General features: G+C 31.8%; 1 protein-coding gene across 3 annotated transcripts in view; it reads right to left on the bottom strand.

The window, feature by feature from the left end:
- fdl (fused lobes) overlaps window positions 1–19,004 on the bottom strand; it is a 91,776-nt gene that overhangs the window by 57,329 nt on the left and 15,443 nt on the right. Inside the window, exon 1 of one of the 3 annotated variants that reach the window (XM_066403428.1) lies at window positions 7,380–7,527. The exons of the other annotated variants lie outside the window; for them this stretch is intronic. Within the exon in view, the coding sequence (XP_066259525.1) occupies window positions 7,380–7,415 (36 nt within the window). The 5' untranslated portion in view covers window positions 7,416–7,527. Of the gene's footprint in view, window positions 1–7,379; window positions 7,528–19,004 lie in introns of those variants that run through there. 3 annotated transcript variants of the gene reach the window in all.

Consider the following 19,004-nt stretch of genomic DNA (forward strand, 5'->3'; position numbering starts at 1 on the left):
CCTCAGCCTGACATTTTATATAAGACAAAGGAACAACTCGACCATTTTATTGCGCTCAGTGCGCACTTTTTTGAAGCCCAAATTCATTATTAGCTTCGTTTTAAAAAGTCAAGTTATCATATTTAAAAAATATGCAATTTTTTAAATTTAGATTTGTAAAATTTTAATACAATTTTAAATTCATGACAACTGTGACTTAAACTATGAGCGAATTTGGCAAGTGAATGAGGTTAGAATCTCAGTACCAGCCTAGTATTACTTAAAAATGAAAATTAAATAAATAGAAATTCAATTTATCGCAATTTACTAGAAATATACATATATTCAAATTATTAGGTCCAAAAATATATAAGAACATGACAATACCGGCTTGAGCAAGAGATTTTTTCTTTTCTTAGTCTGTCTGAAGTAACTAGCCGAATATTGTCCAGGACACAATGATGTTAACTGCTGTTATTTCCATTCTAATTTTGCAAAATTACCCCATAATTAGAGATAAATGGAAAATTAGGCAATAAAATTAACTTGGCTGGGATTGCCTATTGTAAAGAAAATTTGGCGAATCATGAACCAGCTCATTTGCTGTTTTCGATTTTGATCAGCTTATTTGTTAATTTCAAAGATGAACTTGTTGACTCAAAAAATTTTCATTTTTACGTTACAAGGCAGGCTTCCTAATAAATAGATACAGGTTAGTTACACAAAGTTTATCCCAATTAAAATATTTCAAGATGTAGATATGATACTCAAACATGTATGATAATATTAATAATTATAGAGCATTCAATATTACGTCCGTGTACACCACTTTTGAAATAGTATTGAAACCATTACAATTTCAGTGAATTAACATATGTAATAAAGTTTCGTTTATTATACATGCATCATAATCGATAATTATCGCACAGCCACATGCAAAAACAATATCAGAAACATCAGGTTTAGCATGCCTAAACACTTTGACAAATTCATGAGACTTCTTGATGAATAATAGCTTCAATAGTTGTAATATGTATTGATACACTTGTAGTAAAAAATATTCTATAACTTTGGATTGCCTATAATTCTGAAAATTGAAATTTTTTATAAAACATTCAAAAACCGTTTCGGCAGAATGGAGGAAGAACCAGTTTAACAGTGGTAGCAAGTTTCTACGTATATCTCTAAGGGGGGTAGCTACCCCAGTTCTCAAATTTTAAATTTCAACACTTAACATTGGGTACATCATTTTAAAAATCTTTGTAACCTGCATATAAAAAAATTCAACTTTTAAGAAATTACAGCATTTTTAATACAGAAATACCATTTTTTTAAAAATATCCACAAAAACAGTTCAAAATGTTCACTGTTTTTTCTGTAGTCAGAACTCAACTTCTCTCACTTTTTCAAATGTTTCAGGGGTAATGGATTGCCACACTTGGCTAATTCGAAACTGTAAATCTTTTGGCTTGCTTAGTTTTGTAAACGACTGATTTGATATGGCCTCAAATAAAATCAAGAGGTGTTAAATCCGGTGATCGTGATGGTCACTCTATTTCTTCCCTGCGATCAATCCATCTTCCTGGATAATCGATTTTGTTTGTAGAGCGTAATGCGGTGGAACACCGTCCAATTGAAGATGTAAAAGATTTTCATTTAATTGCAGGTCGTTATCAATGGAGTTGGTCTACCTACTCCTCTTACGAGTACATGTAGAAACTTGTAACTCCTACTAAATTGATTCCCCCTCCATTCAGCCGAAGCGGTTTTTCAACATTCTAAAAAATTTCAATCTTCGAAGTTATAAGCAATCTAAAGTTTTTTTACACACTGTATAGCGATTCATAGCATAATACATTTCGCTTGAATTGGATGGTGGGAATCTGTCCAAGTGAAACAAACTAAACAACATTCATTGGTTCCGAGATAGAATTTTTCCTCGTAAGATAACACGAGGTGACTTAGTAGCAAATTGATGATTACGGCTTTGTTGGGAAATTATGAGAAAATAATCAAGGGAGCCATTACCTTCCTGCGTAACCCAAGTTAAGTATAATTTAATCTGTACACCGATAACATTTTCATGTAATTAGATAACATAAAACGTGTTTCCCACAATACAAAAAAAAATGATAATAAACGCTGAAATTATTTATAGGAATTCCAGATCTTAGAGCGCACCAGATTTCCTAAAATAATGATGGATTGCAAAAGAACTTATAAACAACATGTGATATAATTAACTTGTTGATACAAAAAACCTAATTATATAGAAGCGCCGACTGTTGACCTTGGAATTTAACCAGTTAAGGAGACGTAATAGCATTAAAGTTAGTACAACCCAGTACTATGTACATTGTTTGAGTACCATAATACCATAAAAAGGTGTAACTACTTATTAGATAGGTAAGCAGTTTAGGTCAAACCGTTAGAATTTTTTGTTTAGGAAAAATTTAAGGTAAAATGTGGAAATTGAATAGAAGGTAAAGAGGTTTTATTGATGGAAGAGTATAGGAGGAGCGCAGTGAAAAGAATTGTTGAAGTAGTATTATTACCATGTGGACAAATGGAATAATCTGCTTCAACATCAATTTCTCTAATTTTCATAAAACATGCTTTTAGTGAAGAGGAGAGGCTTACAAATCTTGAAAAGAAATCAATACATTATCGAAGGTCCAATAGAATATTCATAATTTTATGGGAAATTCATCTTTTTTTGCAGTGAATTTGGGAGATATTTACGTTGGTGCAGTAATTTTATTATTGAGACAATATTAAACGCATTTATGTATTTTGCTCAATATAGTGACAGAGAGAACAATTTTATTACAACGTGTATCAAAAAATATAATAAGAAGGATATCACCAATTTCTCAGGTGAAAAATTGCGTCTCACCCTGTATATGAAGATGGTTCGTTTTCGAGCTTGAAAGATCGAAAGTTGATGAAAAACGTGTTTTTTTAGATAGCCTTGAAATATTTTGTAGCTGTTTAATTAAAGGTAGTACCCCAGCCAATCTATTGATTTTTTATATTTTTTTCAGTGAGTTTTTTTCATGTTTTTTGTCATTAAAACCTCATAGCATTACATCAAAACGCAATTTAAAATGCAAATAATGTTTTTTATTGTGGTAGTATTGCTTCGTTGCATCCAAAATCCCCAAAAATGAAAGCCTGACATTAAAACAACATAATATAAAGGGGAATTACGTATTTATTATGAGCACAGTTTGACAATCCACTCTATTCTGCATTGAGTCCCAAATTTGTACAAAATAGTTTTACCGATAAAAACCTCATAAGCATCATGGTGCCAATTGAAATCGAAAACGCTTACAAGTTCACTCCTTGAAACTATTATAGACGTGATAAAAAAATATCAAATCTCAACCTTTTTAGCAATTACATGTTGTTATGAATTGCAATTGTGATAATGGTGTATTTTACATCGAAGAATAATGCGGAGGGTGCGTTGAAACCACTCTGCAAATATTTTCCCCCACTTTTGAGAAGGTATCTTAGAGCTACTATCATTTCATCTGCATTTGGAAAACGTCGACCTTCTAATTGTTTTTTTATATAGGGGAAAAGTGCGAAGTCACAGATAGCAAGATCTGGGCTGTAAGGAGGATGTTCTGATAGCTGCAACCCAGAATTTTCCAAAAATGTTGTAGTTAGTTAAGCACTATGTGCCGGTGCATTGTCGTGATGGAGAAACCAAGTGTCGAATCGTGAATTTAGTCAAAAGTTTTTAAGGGACTGAACAACTTGAGGCAGGAAATGTTCGGTATACTATTTTGCAGTAACAATTTTTTGAGTATCTAATACAACACGATTAATTATTCCACGTTTTGCTACGAAAATAGCGATCATTTGTTTGCGAACAGATCTAGCTAGATTTATCATTATTAGAGTTTCCTCATCTTGAGGTTCCCATATTTTCGACTGGGACTTAGTTGGAGCATCAAAGTAATATAGCCACATTTCCTCACCAGTAACTATAGAATTAACACTGGGTAACTTCCCTGATTCACATTTCTTTAGCATGTTTCTGCACCATGTTACTCGATGTTGCATTTAATCGTTAGTTAGCAGATGAAGGAACAAACTTTTTTTAAACGAAGCCTTTTTCGAATATTATCGACAACAATCTAGTGTTACTTTTCAGTGTATAACACGTGATTAAATTGTTGCAATTCAGTACCTTTGTATATCAAAGTCATGTCTTATAGAGAGGTTTATCCTCGGACTTATCACTCCGACACGATAGAGGAGAGCGAGATAACCCATCAATGGAATAGTCACGAGGTCAACATTATGCAACATGGTATCTAAGAATTCCTACTAACCCAGTGATTAGTGTAATGCATTACACTTCGGTATTGAGAACTGTTCCGCATTATTTCAATGGTCACGAAGTATCAAATCGGGTCGTTGCTGATTTCGTGCTTGTTGGCGATCATCAGACGGTCGTAGATAAATAGTCTCACGTAATGATTTCAAGTTTTATATCAAATTTTTTTCCCAAAAGAGTTCGGGAAAAACAGTTCAGTTCAAACCAGCATGAATTTTAGCTCTTAGAGTAGCTTTTTTTGGTTTTTTCCTTTTCAACTAAAGCCTTATTCGACGCTATTTGTTTATGGCTGTCTGATGAGCGCTAATAAGCACCAAACTGGTAGCAGTCTGGATGGGAATTTTTTATATAATGTGGAACGTTCCTCAACATGGAAGTATAATTTTTTATGCTAACTATTAGGATTAGTGGAATTTCTTTGAAGTCGAAAGTTCTTTGATGCCTAGAAATTTTGGATTAGTGATATTCCCAGTTCTTCCTCTTGAAAATTATAGAACAATTCTGCATTTTGGAAACCTTAAATAATTTCTAGACTATCCGGAAATTTTAATAAATTCTGGGTAGTAAAGCATTCATAAAAAGTTTTTAGATTTCAAGGAATTGAATAAATTTTAGACAAAGATCATTAAAATCTACATATTCAAATATATTATAAATAGTTCTTCAATTCGTAAATTCTGAAAAAGCTCGGGAAGATTGATAAATAATCGTTCAAAAATTCAGTAAAATTCAAACCACGTACGGAAATTTTGGAAACAAATAGGCTGTAAAAAAATCCTAGCTCAGTGATGTATAGGTACTAAGAAAAACTTCAAAAAAGTATTTGAATATTTTTAAATAGTAGGAAGAATGTAGAGTTCTCCGATGTGAAGTCTGGGAAGTTAGATCAAAACTTTAAAAACTCTTCCAAATTTATGAAATTCTAGGAAGTATGTAGAAAGTTCTTCCAAGTCAACAAATTCATAACTTTCTAAGTATTTCGTAAAAAAAACAAATTTAATTTTTTTGAAACGAGCTAAGTTGTAAAATGTACACACAGACTAATCACACTTATTCTGCCACTTCTTTTTTTCTAGTAAAACAGAAAATTATTTTTTACTTAAAAAGGCCTTTGGGCAGCAAGAACGGATCCCGGAAAATGTAATAGTTTCCGTGTTCACTTCACTAACCAGCAAATTAACTCTGCATATACAGGAGTGGAAAAAAGTATGAAAACTTTAAAAAATTTTAGTTGATTTAACTATATTAATATCCATATGATTTTTAAGTGTATTACCTGTTATTTGTTATAAATGCGAGGAATTTCTGGTTAAAAATGTTTTAAATCTTCGTTTATAAGAATTATTTACTTGATTTTAAATATTTGCCTAAAAAAAATATAGAAACTATTTTTTATTAAAATACAGAATTTATATTTTCAATAATGTCGTTCAGTATAGTGCATCACAGTAAGCAACAATAGCCACAATATGCCAAGAATCCGTTGTTTTTTCTCTGACTTAAAACAGAAAATATTAGACTTATTTGAGAATGGAAAAAAGCAAATTGAGATCACGAGATTATTACAAATTAGTAAAGGAGCTGTTTCAAAAATTGTATTAAAGCATTGGAGCCGTGGTAGTATAGAAGTTGCTCGTAAAACAGGACGTCCCCGAAAAACTTGCGCGCGTCTCAACAACTTAATTAAAAAGACATCTTAAGCCGATCCTCGGAAAACATCAAAACAAATCAATGCAGAAACGAAATAATTTGATATCTAAATAACATCGAGGATAATAAGGAACCACTTGATTAACGCCGAATTAAATGGTAGAATTGTCGTTAAAAAACCTGTCTACCAAGAAAAATCGGAAGGCGCGGATGGAATTTGCTATTTATCGTGGACAAGTCGATAATGGAATACCATTCTATGGAGTGACAAAAGTAAATTTAAACTTTTTGATTCGGAGGCAAAATGTTGTGTGCATCAACCAATAAACAAACGATACTATTTTAAATATTAAATTCCAACTGTCAAACATGGAGGTGGCAATAACATGGTCTGGGATTGCTTTTCAAGGTCTAGAATTGGACCAATAGTTCAAGTAGATGGAAAAATGGATTGATTCCAGTATAAGGACATTTTGGAAAACACAATGCTTCCATTTGCTGAAGAATAAATGCCGTTGCACTGGAAGTTTGCAGGACAACGATCTGAAGCATACCTCGAAGTTGGTAAAGGAGTGGTTCTCCGAAAACAATGTTACTCTACTTGAATGGCCCTCCCAATCTCCAGATCTCAACTCTATAGAGCATCTCTGGGAGATTCTAGATGGGCGTATTCGCGCAGTAAAAATATTTAAAACAAAGAAGAATTGTTTACTACACTAAAAAATGAATGGATCCAAATTCCTCTAGACGCACTGCAATCATTAGTGGATTCGATGATCGGAAGGTGTCAAGCTGTTTTCAATTCACGTGGATATGTCACTAAATATTAATATTTCAATTGATATTGTTTGTTTTAGATTTAGAAAATTAAATTTCCATACTTTTTTCCAGACATTTATTTAAAATTTGTTAATAAATATTCCTAAACGAAGATTAAGAAGGATTTAGTGCAGTAATTCTTTAGTTTTACATCTCATTTACCTTTATGTCCTTTAAAAAAAAGTACTTATTAATTTGACAAACTTACCTAAAATTATTGAAAATTTTAATTGTTTTTTCCATATGTAAATCCTGGGTGTACCATTTTTTTTTCAGAAAGCTCAGTGTATCAGGAAATTTTGTGATTAAATTTTATTTGATTGTGATTGATTAGGGCAATCTGAAGTTCTGTAGCGATACAGAAGAAATTTAAATATTTTTCCACCAATGATTAAGTAGAGGTTTATGGGATTGTGAGACGGCGAAAGTCTTACCGCTTATCGTAACTGCAAAGCTCTAAGTACCGCTATAAATTTGTTGTTATGAGTTGTTCTTGTTTAGACGTGTGCTCAAATCTTTCAAAGTCTGAAAACTTAACAACATTTACACTATTCACACATTCAGCCGCATATCTCACATTACTAAATTTCCGGCAACTACTCCAAGAATCCATCTAGATGAAGATTAAAGGTCAGGACAAAATCGCTTTCTGCATGAACCCGACAGACACATGTACAATAAAGTACGTAGCAGTAAATTAAAGGACACAATTTAAACAATAGAAACGAACTGCACAATGTCCAGCGAAATTGAACATAATTGAAATGCATGAGTGGGTTCGCGGAGGATGTAGGTAGTTTATATTTAGTTCCGTGAAAATACAGTCTTGATAAACTTGAAATACTAATAAAAAAAGTGATTTTGCGTCTTATAGGTTGTTTGTTGATTGCCCATGACGTACACATGAGCTAAGATGGACTGTGGTTGGAAAACAGATGAAGCGGAATGAGTAGTGGATATTTACCACTGAAAAATTCAATTAAAATCGTTTATATGAATCAGGATATAACTGAGAAACTCAATTGTAGCATTTTCAATTGGAAAAACTAATGCAAAAATAATGTATCATATCCTCCTTTAATGAGTGGCAATAAAGTAGTAGGAGGTCCATTAGTTCTGCCCTACACTTAGCAATAGGAAGTATTATTAGATTACATGTAGCAGGTCCTGAAGGAAATACAAGAAATAATGTTAAAGGAGAGACATTCGTAGAGTAATTCGGTAATTCGGAAGGAAAGCGAAATATTCTCAATACAGGGTGTCCCGAATAAGAATGCACTCTACTGGAATCTTGTAAACCATAAGAAATAGGCAGATGGTTAAATTACCAAAAAGTTGCGCCTTTCCATGTTTTGCAAAGTCATGTCTTCAGATTCGAAAATTTCGGAATGGATCCGAAGTTATTTAAGAAAAACCGATTTTTCGCGATTCCCTTTATACAGTTTTCTGATTTTGTTTCAAAAAATATTTAAAAATAAATTTAATATTTTCATTTCCACTTTTTCTCCTCTACGAAATGGTGTTCGTAGATTTTCGATCTGACGTTTCGTTTCTTCGAAATCATCATCAACTTTGTTTTTGTAAATAGTGAACAAATTTTATTTTACGCTCAGTAAATTCTACTTTTTTCTGAATCCAACGATATGTCACACTTATGATTTATCAAATGGTTTAGTTCAAAAGTCTCACTCTCTCGAGTGACATCTTAGAGTCTTCTTTTTCGACAAGTTCCACATGGTATAATTTTGAAAAACACGTTTCAATTACTTTACTTAACTTCGCAGGAAGAAGTTATCAGAGAAATATTAACATTATATCCTAGAGAAAACGATTAGATTTCACGTGTGTTCCTTTAAATTTGCCGGTGTTTGTATGCCTAGAAGGTCAAAATAAGGAAAATAGACCGATTGTATTTCAATTCTAATTTTTTAGACAAGCGGAATACAATATATTGGCTTATTTTTCTTATTTTGACCTTCTAAACACATATTTAAAATGTTCCCTTCTCCTACCGAAACATCCTGTATATCAGGTTCTCGAACTGAGATTTCTCCACGGTTGTCATTACTGCTATTTTTTAGTAGCTCCTAGTAGCTCGTAAAAGGGTGTAGATTTTTTAAAACCGATTTCAAACAGATTTTTTTAATATTTAAATCAAAGTGCGTTAGTTACATTTTTAATAATTCTTTGCTAATTTTTCAATAACTATCAATAGCCTATCAAGGACTCAATTTCCTGGAAGTAAGCTTATAGAAACTTGTGTCAAATTGAATACTTTCAGAAAAACCCCTGATTTTTTATGTCAAAATCAAATTGAATTTATGATGTTTAAAATCGTTCGGTCATTTTTGAGTTAGTCAGTACATATCCAAAGGATGTACAAGTTTTGATTTTTAAAACCTTACAAAGACGTATAGGTTCAGGAGCTGGTGCATGACTTTTAGTAGGTACTTCCTATTTACTATTTCAAATTAATTCTCTAAATATGGTTCTGGACATATGTAAGTCAAGAAAGATATACCGGCATAAAAGAATCTATAAAATATACTGAGTGATTCAAGAAGGCGGCTTGCCCTTATAATTTTTTTGTTTTTAAACTTACAAAGTTGAAATTTAGAGAAAAGCTATATGAGAATAAACTTTTTCCCATTTATCTTATAAACCGTTTTTCGGTATTTAAATTGCTTATAGAAGAAAAAGTACTTAATAAAATGACAAATTAGTGTTTTTTCCCATAATTCTAATCTAAAATTGTACCTAATACGTATACCTCAGTGGGGTAGCTCCACATGAAAAACCCACAAATAAATATTTTTTTTCAAATTACATATTTTTAGACTAAAAATGACCTCCAGATTTCAAAAAAGAAAAAATTTATAGGGCCTTACATCTAAAAATCGAAACCTGAAGTCATTTCCGGTTAAACCGGAAGTGCTAGATAAACGTCATTAGTGATAATCAATCGGCTCTATTATCAGATAGCTTCTTTCCAAATTTCAACTTTCTAAATTTTAGAACAAAAAAGTTATAAAGATGGGCCACCTTCTTGAATCACCCGGTATATTACTTGAACTTACATGTTTTTCATTAAAAAAAAAACAAAATTTAGCGCGGAGCAAGGACAGTAACTTCAATATTATCATATTACCAAGTATTATGGACCGAGGTTAACAGAGTAAAAAAAACTTACCTATGAGCTAGCAAATAACTGACGTTTCTAACCTTTCTATTTATATTTCAATTTTCCTCAGACATCGAAACCCATGACAACCCACCATACTAATTTATGCGTTTTTCCTTGATAATAAATGCTGGTTGCAGATTTATTTTTCAGTATTAAATTATCGCCCTGTATAATAATCACATATCAAAAATTTGCCTATCTCTGCATATTACCATGATGCTACGTGATACCGGCCATCATATTCATAATTTATCATCCAGGTCAACAAACTTCAAGGATGCGTATCAGAATAATTAGTCATGACAGTACCGATAAAGAATGGAACTTGTGACTATTAAAGAATCACTAAGTAGCTTTATTAAACAGCGCAGATATACTATATCGAGCATTTAAATAGTTGTCGGTCATGGATTAGTTTTTGTTAGTTTTTCACATGTTGTAAATTAAAATGGTGTTAATTTGAGGGAGAAAAACGGCACTTTTTCATCAGAAATGGAAAGTAAAATTTATTCCGGTATTTTGATTATTGAAGGAGTAACAACGAAGTTTTAAATGCAGAAGGTTTTCATGAAGTAATGATGCATGATTGTGATGAAGTAAGAAAAGTAGGTGCTAAAAATTGCCTCTGTTAGTGATTTTTGAAATGAATGAATTTTTATGATAATATCTGAGAAATGGATTTGATTAGGAATAAATTTAACTGATGGTATGACTCCCAAATTTTAGATTTTATGGACTTTAATATTTTGGTTATAACTCTAAAATCCAGTTTTCTACACACTATATCCAGTATGCAAGGAACCAGTATAAGGACCTCGGATATCCGAGATGCAGATTTGGTTAAGTGGGAAAAGTTGTAAAGCAATTTTCTTAAACCAACAAACGGACATCCAGAAATACATGGTTACATATTGTGCAGTGTTTATTATGCATGCAATACACCTTTTTGTTATTTTTAAATAAGCGAACTTTTTTATGTCCCTTTTCTAACGTTAATATTCAAAATAGAAAAAATATCAAGAAACTTCATTACAGTAGCTTTAAATTCCCTTAAAAACTCCGTCACCCAAACCTGTTAAACGTTTTCTCTTCGAGAATTTTTCATCATTTTTTTTTTACATCGTCCTGATGAAACCTCTAATCGAACAGAAAATTTATTTTTTGCGAGAAATATTATAGTTTAAGGTTGGAATGTTTAGCGCTTACGCAGAAATAGATAAAATGAATATAAAGTAAGTAATAAAACATAAAATGGAAATTTGCAAGCAAAAAAAATTGCTTGCAAATTTCCATTTTGTAATTTTACTTCTTATTTCATATTCATTGTATCTACTGACGCATATTTAAATGAACTTGGGTGACGGTGTGTGGGAAGCAAGATATGTATATAATATCGTAGGAGATATTTATCACCTTTCATATTTTTTTGGCTCTCTACAGAATGAAGGCCCATCAGAAAGAAAATATGGAATTAATCTTTTCAGCAACAACATCACACAAAAAGAAGCAAAAAGAACAAATAACTATTTCACAAGATGTACCCTAATTTTAAGGGTTTTAGTGGCATATGAAATATAATTTGTTGAATAACTGTCGAATTTATATCAATTTTGAATTTCTCCATTTTTATCTAAAATTCCTCATTGAAGTTCAAAAACAAAGTTATGGATATACAATACAGTATATTAGATAAACTCAACAACAAAAAAACCGACGCATTAGCTAATGTGGGAAAAATATGCATTAAAAATCTACTTCTGTTATATTAATAATTAAGAAAAATAATTCCACAATGTTTATTTCCTTTTTCTTCATAAAATAACGATAATAATTTTTAGGCATTTTGCAGCAATTTACTTCCAAATGCATTGTGAGACAGGTTTGATTTCTTTGGATAAACCTTCTTACTTTTCGTTTTTACTTGCATACATTAAGAAAAAAGAAAAAATTTATTCTGTTATTTTGTTAAAACACTACGTTTATTTGAATAAAATTAAATTTTTTTATAAGCACCTTAAATTTTTTATTTCGTATCATTTTTTAATTAAATAGCATAAAAACTTTCCGTTTGGCTCAAAAATTTAATTCTTCACAATACATAGCCGAAAAAGAATAAAATCTGTTGGTGCGCCTGTTTTTTTGCTGTTAAGTTAATATTTACATATGTACAGGGTTGGTCCATATTCTAGACAGCGCCTGTGATTTTTATTGCAAAAAAAACTGAAATACAAAAGTTATAGGGTTAATCCTAAATCTCCAGAAAGTGTCATGCAACAGAACAGATAAGTATTGCAAAGTTAAAAAAAGACACGAAACCGATAAATTTATAATGAAACACTCTGTATATTTTATAAAACTGAATAGACCTTTATTTTCAGATTTCAAAACATGTTGACATTTGGTTTAGCTATTTCTGCGGTATTTGCATTTAGAAACCGGGAAGGATCGGATGTCATTAGTAATTATTATTTATTCGACACATTTTGTTTATTCCATCCGTAAAATAAAAAAATTAAAAGTAAAAAGTGGACTTGGCAGGAACTAGCATGTGGGAACGAATGCATTGATACTTCATTTCCACTTGAGCAACATTATTGTTGTTTTTGTTATACAAGCGAATTGGTTTTAACTTTTATTCTTCTGTATATCCGTTTTACGGATGTACTGAAGAAAATGTGACAGCTGAATAAAGAATAATTACTAATGACCTTCAATCCCAAATTTTAAATGCAAATACCGCGACAACAGCTAAACTAAACGTCAACAAGTTATATATTTTAGCAATCAGAAAATAAAGCTCCACTCAGTTTTTACAAAATATACAGGGTGTTCCGTCATAAATTTACCGCCTTTATGTTTTTTGTATTCTTTTCAATATTCATCTCTTGTCTTATACAGGATGATTCCAAAGTTGGAGTTATCCTTGCACTAGTGAATAGGGTTTCAATTTTTTTTTTCCTTTGGCGCTTTTTCGAAATATGAATATCAACGCAGATACGGGGTGTCAAAGTTTTATTTAAAAAACTAAAATTTATTAATAGTTGCTAAATCACTTGAGATAATTAAACAAAATTTTGTAGGTGTTAGTGACAGTTAAATTGCATTGGAACTACCACTTCGATGATTTTTACCAGAAAACAATTTTAAATATTTTTTGAGTTTTGGCTAAATTTCTAAATAACAATTGAACTAACTTCTAAAAAATATGGAAATCAAAATTTAATTTAACTTAAATAACGTATTCAAAATGAACTCCATTTTATTCTACGCATAATTGAGGGCCTCTGATCAAAGGTTAAATAATTTGAAATTTTAAATTAAAACAGCACTTAATTTTAGGCGCGCATTAAAACGGTTCTGATTTTTTTACTCGAAAACGGAGCGTCGTACCAAAAATTAATAGAAGCGCTTATCTTTTTATAATTGAACAGGGAATTTAATAATAATTTTTATTTTTAGAAAAATCGGTGGCATACCTTTTTTTTAAATATTCAACATTTTTATACACGCGCCACTGGTAAACCCAGAAATAATTTTATTTATTGTGGAATTTCCGTCCCACGTAATTATTGACGCCTACAAAATTTTGTTTAAGTATCTCAAGTGGTTTGGCAATTATTAATAAATTTTAATTTTTTAAATAAAACTAACACACCATATCTCCGTTGTTGTTGATATTTCGAAAAAGCGCCAAAGGAAGGGAAAACATTTTTTCAAGCTCTATTTGCTGGTGAAAGGATAACTTCAACTTTGGAATTACTCTGTATAATATTTTCTGGCGATTTAAAATAAAAAGTGGAACTTTTATATCCACAGCTTTTCTTTTTTTTGTAATAAAAGTAGTAGGCTCTGTCTAAATATACGAGCCAACCCTGTACATAAACATCTACCCTGAGGACCTATGATATACCACAAGATTAGTTTATAGATATCTGCATAAGTATGCTCACGTCGAAGTCTGTTTCCACTGTTTACCAAAGGTGACCTTAACAGAAGAAGGTTTCGTGTTAATACTGATTTTCATAAACCTATTGGAACATTATCTGTTTACATAATCCCATTATCTGGTAATTGCCAAGATACTGATAGATATGAACTTTAGTTCAATCGAGAATAATGATGATTGAATAATTTGAAATATTTACAAAAGTTTCTCTGCTAGAATCAAAATTGAAATGGGGAAAAGTGAAACATGTTACATTTCATTATTTGCGCTACATCGACGTGAGTAACAATCTTCTGAAGCAGGGAAAAACCGTAATAGATGCATGTTCAAATAATCTACCTGACTGTAGCAGAAGTTTCTAAAAATAAGAACAGAGTTTTAATGTAATAATATTTACTTTGTTATTTTGAAATTTCTAGGATATTCCAAGGAGCTTGCTTCACTAGAGTGATTGTTAGTTTCGTATAGTTATTCGAAACAGCAGAAATCAGAAAAAATACTAATTCCATCAATACCAATCCAACATTCAACAGCTTTATAAAAACGAAGGTGGAAGCAATTTTTTAACGAGTTTACTTGTTCAAGGTAATGAGTTAATGTGGGATAACAATATTCCTCTGGTTTTTTTAAAATTTATTTACTTCAAAGAAGTTGAATTAGTTCGGCTAAGCCCATTACGCAGGATGTTCATTGAATAGTTACCTATAATAATTATTTCATCCCATTCACCACATAAAATCTATGATTCCTATTTTAAGCATACAAAAGCTAATTGTTATCATCAAATTCATTGGAAAGCTATTTTTCTCTGTCATTAAATTATTCATTACCCCAAGGTTGCATGGGCTATATTCAATACCGCGTTACGAGATCCCCTCATAATTTCCATGAAAATCTCATGGTTTACTACCACCCAGTAAAATATGTAAATCATTACAATCCCTTGTAATTTAAATGGAGCATTGTGTGATTTTAATTGGAACAATTTTATCCGCCATTTTTGGGAGTAACCTTTTGAAATTGTAAATTGGAAACTATAATTTAGTTCCTAGCAAATTGGAAAGTGTCGGTAACAGGAATCGAAAAGAGAAACTATTAATAAAAATTGGAAAAGTGGGAAAGGTCAGTATTTTTCAAAGGCCAAACCTGATTGATTCGTTGTGGTACAATTTATGCCTTAATTTGACTCAGTTTGCATCAGCTCTACCTATTGCTGCACAGTTCAATTTCTAGTACCTACTTACTTAATTTTCGAATGGAAAATTTCATAAAATTTGCGCTAGCACACAAATCACACTTGCATTATTTCTCGGCTTTATAAATATTATTGTCACAAATATAGGTCACACTGTTAACGCGATAAAGAAGCATCACCGTGATAAAGAAAACCCAAAATTCGCTTAAAGTCGGTAGTACCGCGATAAAACCAGGACTAATTTTATTTGAATTTCAGATATATACGTTAACTGGCTCATAAGTATTATTTATAACAGGATCAAGCCAGAGAGTTTTCGCATTCAGATTCATCGTGCCAAGAGAGACGTGTTTTACTTTAGATTCCACAAGCACATTCGCTCCAATTTTTTTAGATATTTCAATAAGGTCTATGACGCTTACTCGAAGACTTCAATATTTACTAAAATTCTCATATTAGACAAAGAATTTAAAATATTTTTTTTTGCAACGATTTGAGCCACATCCCATTTTTTGCTTCTGTTAATGGTTTTTTATGTTGAAAATAAAATTAACGTTACCTGCTCCTGCAAAAAGACGGAGTTATTAGTTAGTTATTGTATTCAAAGACTGATAAAGGTATTATACAGGGTGTAACAAATTTGAGTCCGTGTATGGGAATCTCGGAAACGGCAAGAGGTACTAAGTCGGTTAAATAGAGGCAAAGTTGCGTATTTTGATGCTTAATAGTAATTCATTCGCGAATTTTTTTAAATCCGAATACTTTCGAAAATACCCGATAAAAACCGAAAATTTTGATTTTCGTTTTTGTCAAAAAACTCGAAAACCATTATTGGAAAACAACTGATAATGAAACATTATTAGAGCTGCTTTTGTCTGGTTTTCTATTATTGTGATCAGTATTTTTACTCGATAACTGATTTTTGAGATATCATGAACTACTTTGGATTTTCTTATGGACGCCATCTTGGATTTTTACAAAATTGGAACCTACATGAAATTTCTTTTCCAGTGATGTATTACGTTTCAGTATTTTAGTGGATTTTATATGAATAAAAATAAAAAAAACCATTTCCATCTAAGGAGACTTGAATTGCGTTGTTAATAAACTTTTTTTTACATTTATTCATATAAAATCCACTAAAATACTGGAATATAATATATTACTGGAAAGTAAATTTCTTGTAGATTTCAATTTTATAAAAATCCAAGATAGCGCCCATAAGAAAATCCAAAGTAGTCCATGATATCTCAAAAACCAATCGTCGAGTAAAAATACCGATCACGCCAGCATTAAACTAGACATAAAATAATGTTTCATTATCAGCTTTCTCCGAACAATGGTTTTCGAGTTTTTTGACAAAAACGAAAATCCACATTTTCGATTTTTATCAAATATTTAAAAATTCGCAAATGAATTATTGTTGAGCGTCAAAGTACGCAACTTTGCCTCCATTTAACGAACTTAGTATCTCTTACCGTTTCCGAGATCCCCATACATAGAGTCGAATTTGTTACACCTTATACCTATACTTCTACAGTTTTTGAATGCGAAAGACGAAAAGAAGATGAGGCACACTTAAATAGCATCGTTACAAGATATGCAAAATGATTAAAGGATTCTAAGCGACACTATCCTTTTATCACAGCTAGCAAACTTGCTCTCTCTTCAGATGTGTCATAGTTTTAGTCGCAGGAGTTAGCAAGTAACTTTCTATACCTGAAGTAAAGACGTTTTCATTTGAATCTTGTACACCTTGAGATCTGAAATTTGATTTTGCAAGACTTCGCACAAATAGAGTTGGCAAAAAATTTGGAACACTTTCCTGGATATGAATGTGTCTGAACACGTACTTGACTTGAGGCTGAAGGAGCTCACAAAATTAATAATTTTATCTTCCTTAGGATAACCTTTATAACATCTCTGGAGTACAATCGTTACATCAAAAGTTAAAGTTTGCATTTAAAAAATGACTATTGTCCACATGTAGCTCTTGAATTTTTCAACGGTCATTTATATGAATTTAAACTGAACAACGAAAATAGATATCTGGGGAATTGGGAAAAGGTTGTTGGAAGTTTTCAATTTTTCATATATGCACGACGCTATCTTCATGTCAGATCTAAACTCCTAACTTATCGCATAAATCAGGATGAAGGAGTAGATACATGATGGTTAATGTCTTGGTCGAGAGAAAAGTTAATAGTTCTAAGACCATCAAAAAAGAATTATTCTCCAATTTCCGAAGCACATGAGAGAATCGAAAACTTCATGTTTAGACTTGAGCATATCTCCAAATTCCATTGAGCCTGAACTTTGAGATTCTTGTCGATTCACGTTTCTGCATCTATTTATCTGTTATTTTCTATACACAATCTACAGAAGCCAATTCACAGCAAATCAGCTCCACTTCTGAACGACAGATCTAGAATTAACATTAATTCAACAAATAAAGCTAGTGACATATTCATGATAATCACGTGATTAAATCTTGAACTGCTTTATTCTTAACGAACCCGTCGATACCGTGAAAGTGCTTCTAGTTGCAGTGATCATCATAGATTATTGAAAACCGCTTGCTTTTATCAATATGAGTTTGCAGAACACGGTCAGCACGCAAGTTTGTGGAATCGGTGGGTTCAGCTTTGTAAACAGGATAATTGAAAGAGAGCACGAAGGCCTGTTTGACATTCATCACCGTGAGTTTTAATAATAAGATTCCGAGATTTAATTGCTTCTGTTTAAGTAAAGAATGTCTCCAATCTATCATAAAACTGTTCGCTAAAATAGCTACATTTAACAGTTTTTGGCTGAAATTTCCCAGTTCTTCGCTTCATTGATCATTTTATGTCTCATTTTCAGACTTTTTTCAACTTTATCAGGAATAAATAATCTTTGATTTTAAATCCATTATTTTTAAGCTCTTTTCTTTATAAAATTACTCATTTGCTCAAAGAACGTCGCTCTCTTTATCATGCCATTCAGGCGAGTCTGGGTTATTCGGGTCTTCGATGGTCTTTTAATGGAAACTAAGGAGTCAACTTTTAAGAAAGAACTCTTGATCGCAGAGTTTTTGGACGAGGTTGTTCAGAGCATTATTTCCAACAGTTGTAATAACTTGTTTTGAAAGTGTTTCCAATTGAACCATATAGAAAATCCTTTTTCTGCAATTCTCTTCTTTTAGTCACCTTTCTAGTGAAGTTAAGGCCGTACTCATACTTCAAAAGTTCCGCTTCTCAGAAGGTTTTTGCCATTAAACGACATGTAACTAGCAATAGTGTCTGTTACATTTAAATTCACAAATGCACAAAGGCAAACGATTACCTGGACCAATGGGATTTTCAACATTTAAATTCATCAAGAATTTCCATCCAATCTAAATAATGGTGATTACGTTTCATCAAAACTACCGACTGGTCTAGCCAAGGGAACAGTTTTTTCGCCTTCATGACTTTATGAGATATTTTGGATCTATGGTGTGGAATCGATCAAAATTACCAATGATGGACACAACAGATGCATATGCATTTAGCTAAGGACATGTTGGACGAAAAATGGTTATGTTAAAGTTATTATTTTAGCATAATCATGTAGGTGGTAAAGAAAAGCACAAAAGTAAGATTTCATATGTTGGAAAGAAGTAGTGTTGTCATCAAAGTATCTGCAGATCACTGGAAGAAATATTCTTTAGTTGGGGAGGGCACATGGTCATACTCCACATCAAGAGGTTTCGAACTTGTGACTCAACAGAATCCATATGCAATATAATCATTGAGTTTTTTCTAAGTATGAGGATTATTTTCCATTCTCTTTTCAATTCCAGATGACGAATCCAAAGTTACTGTTCCGTGCAGACCCTGAATACTTTCTCAAAAAT

This window comes from Euwallacea similis, chromosome 29, assembly GCF_039881205.1.
Source record: "Euwallacea similis isolate ESF13 chromosome 29, ESF131.1, whole genome shotgun sequence".
In the NCBI taxonomy this organism is placed as follows: Eukaryota; Metazoa; Arthropoda; class Insecta; order Coleoptera; family Curculionidae; genus Euwallacea; species Euwallacea similis.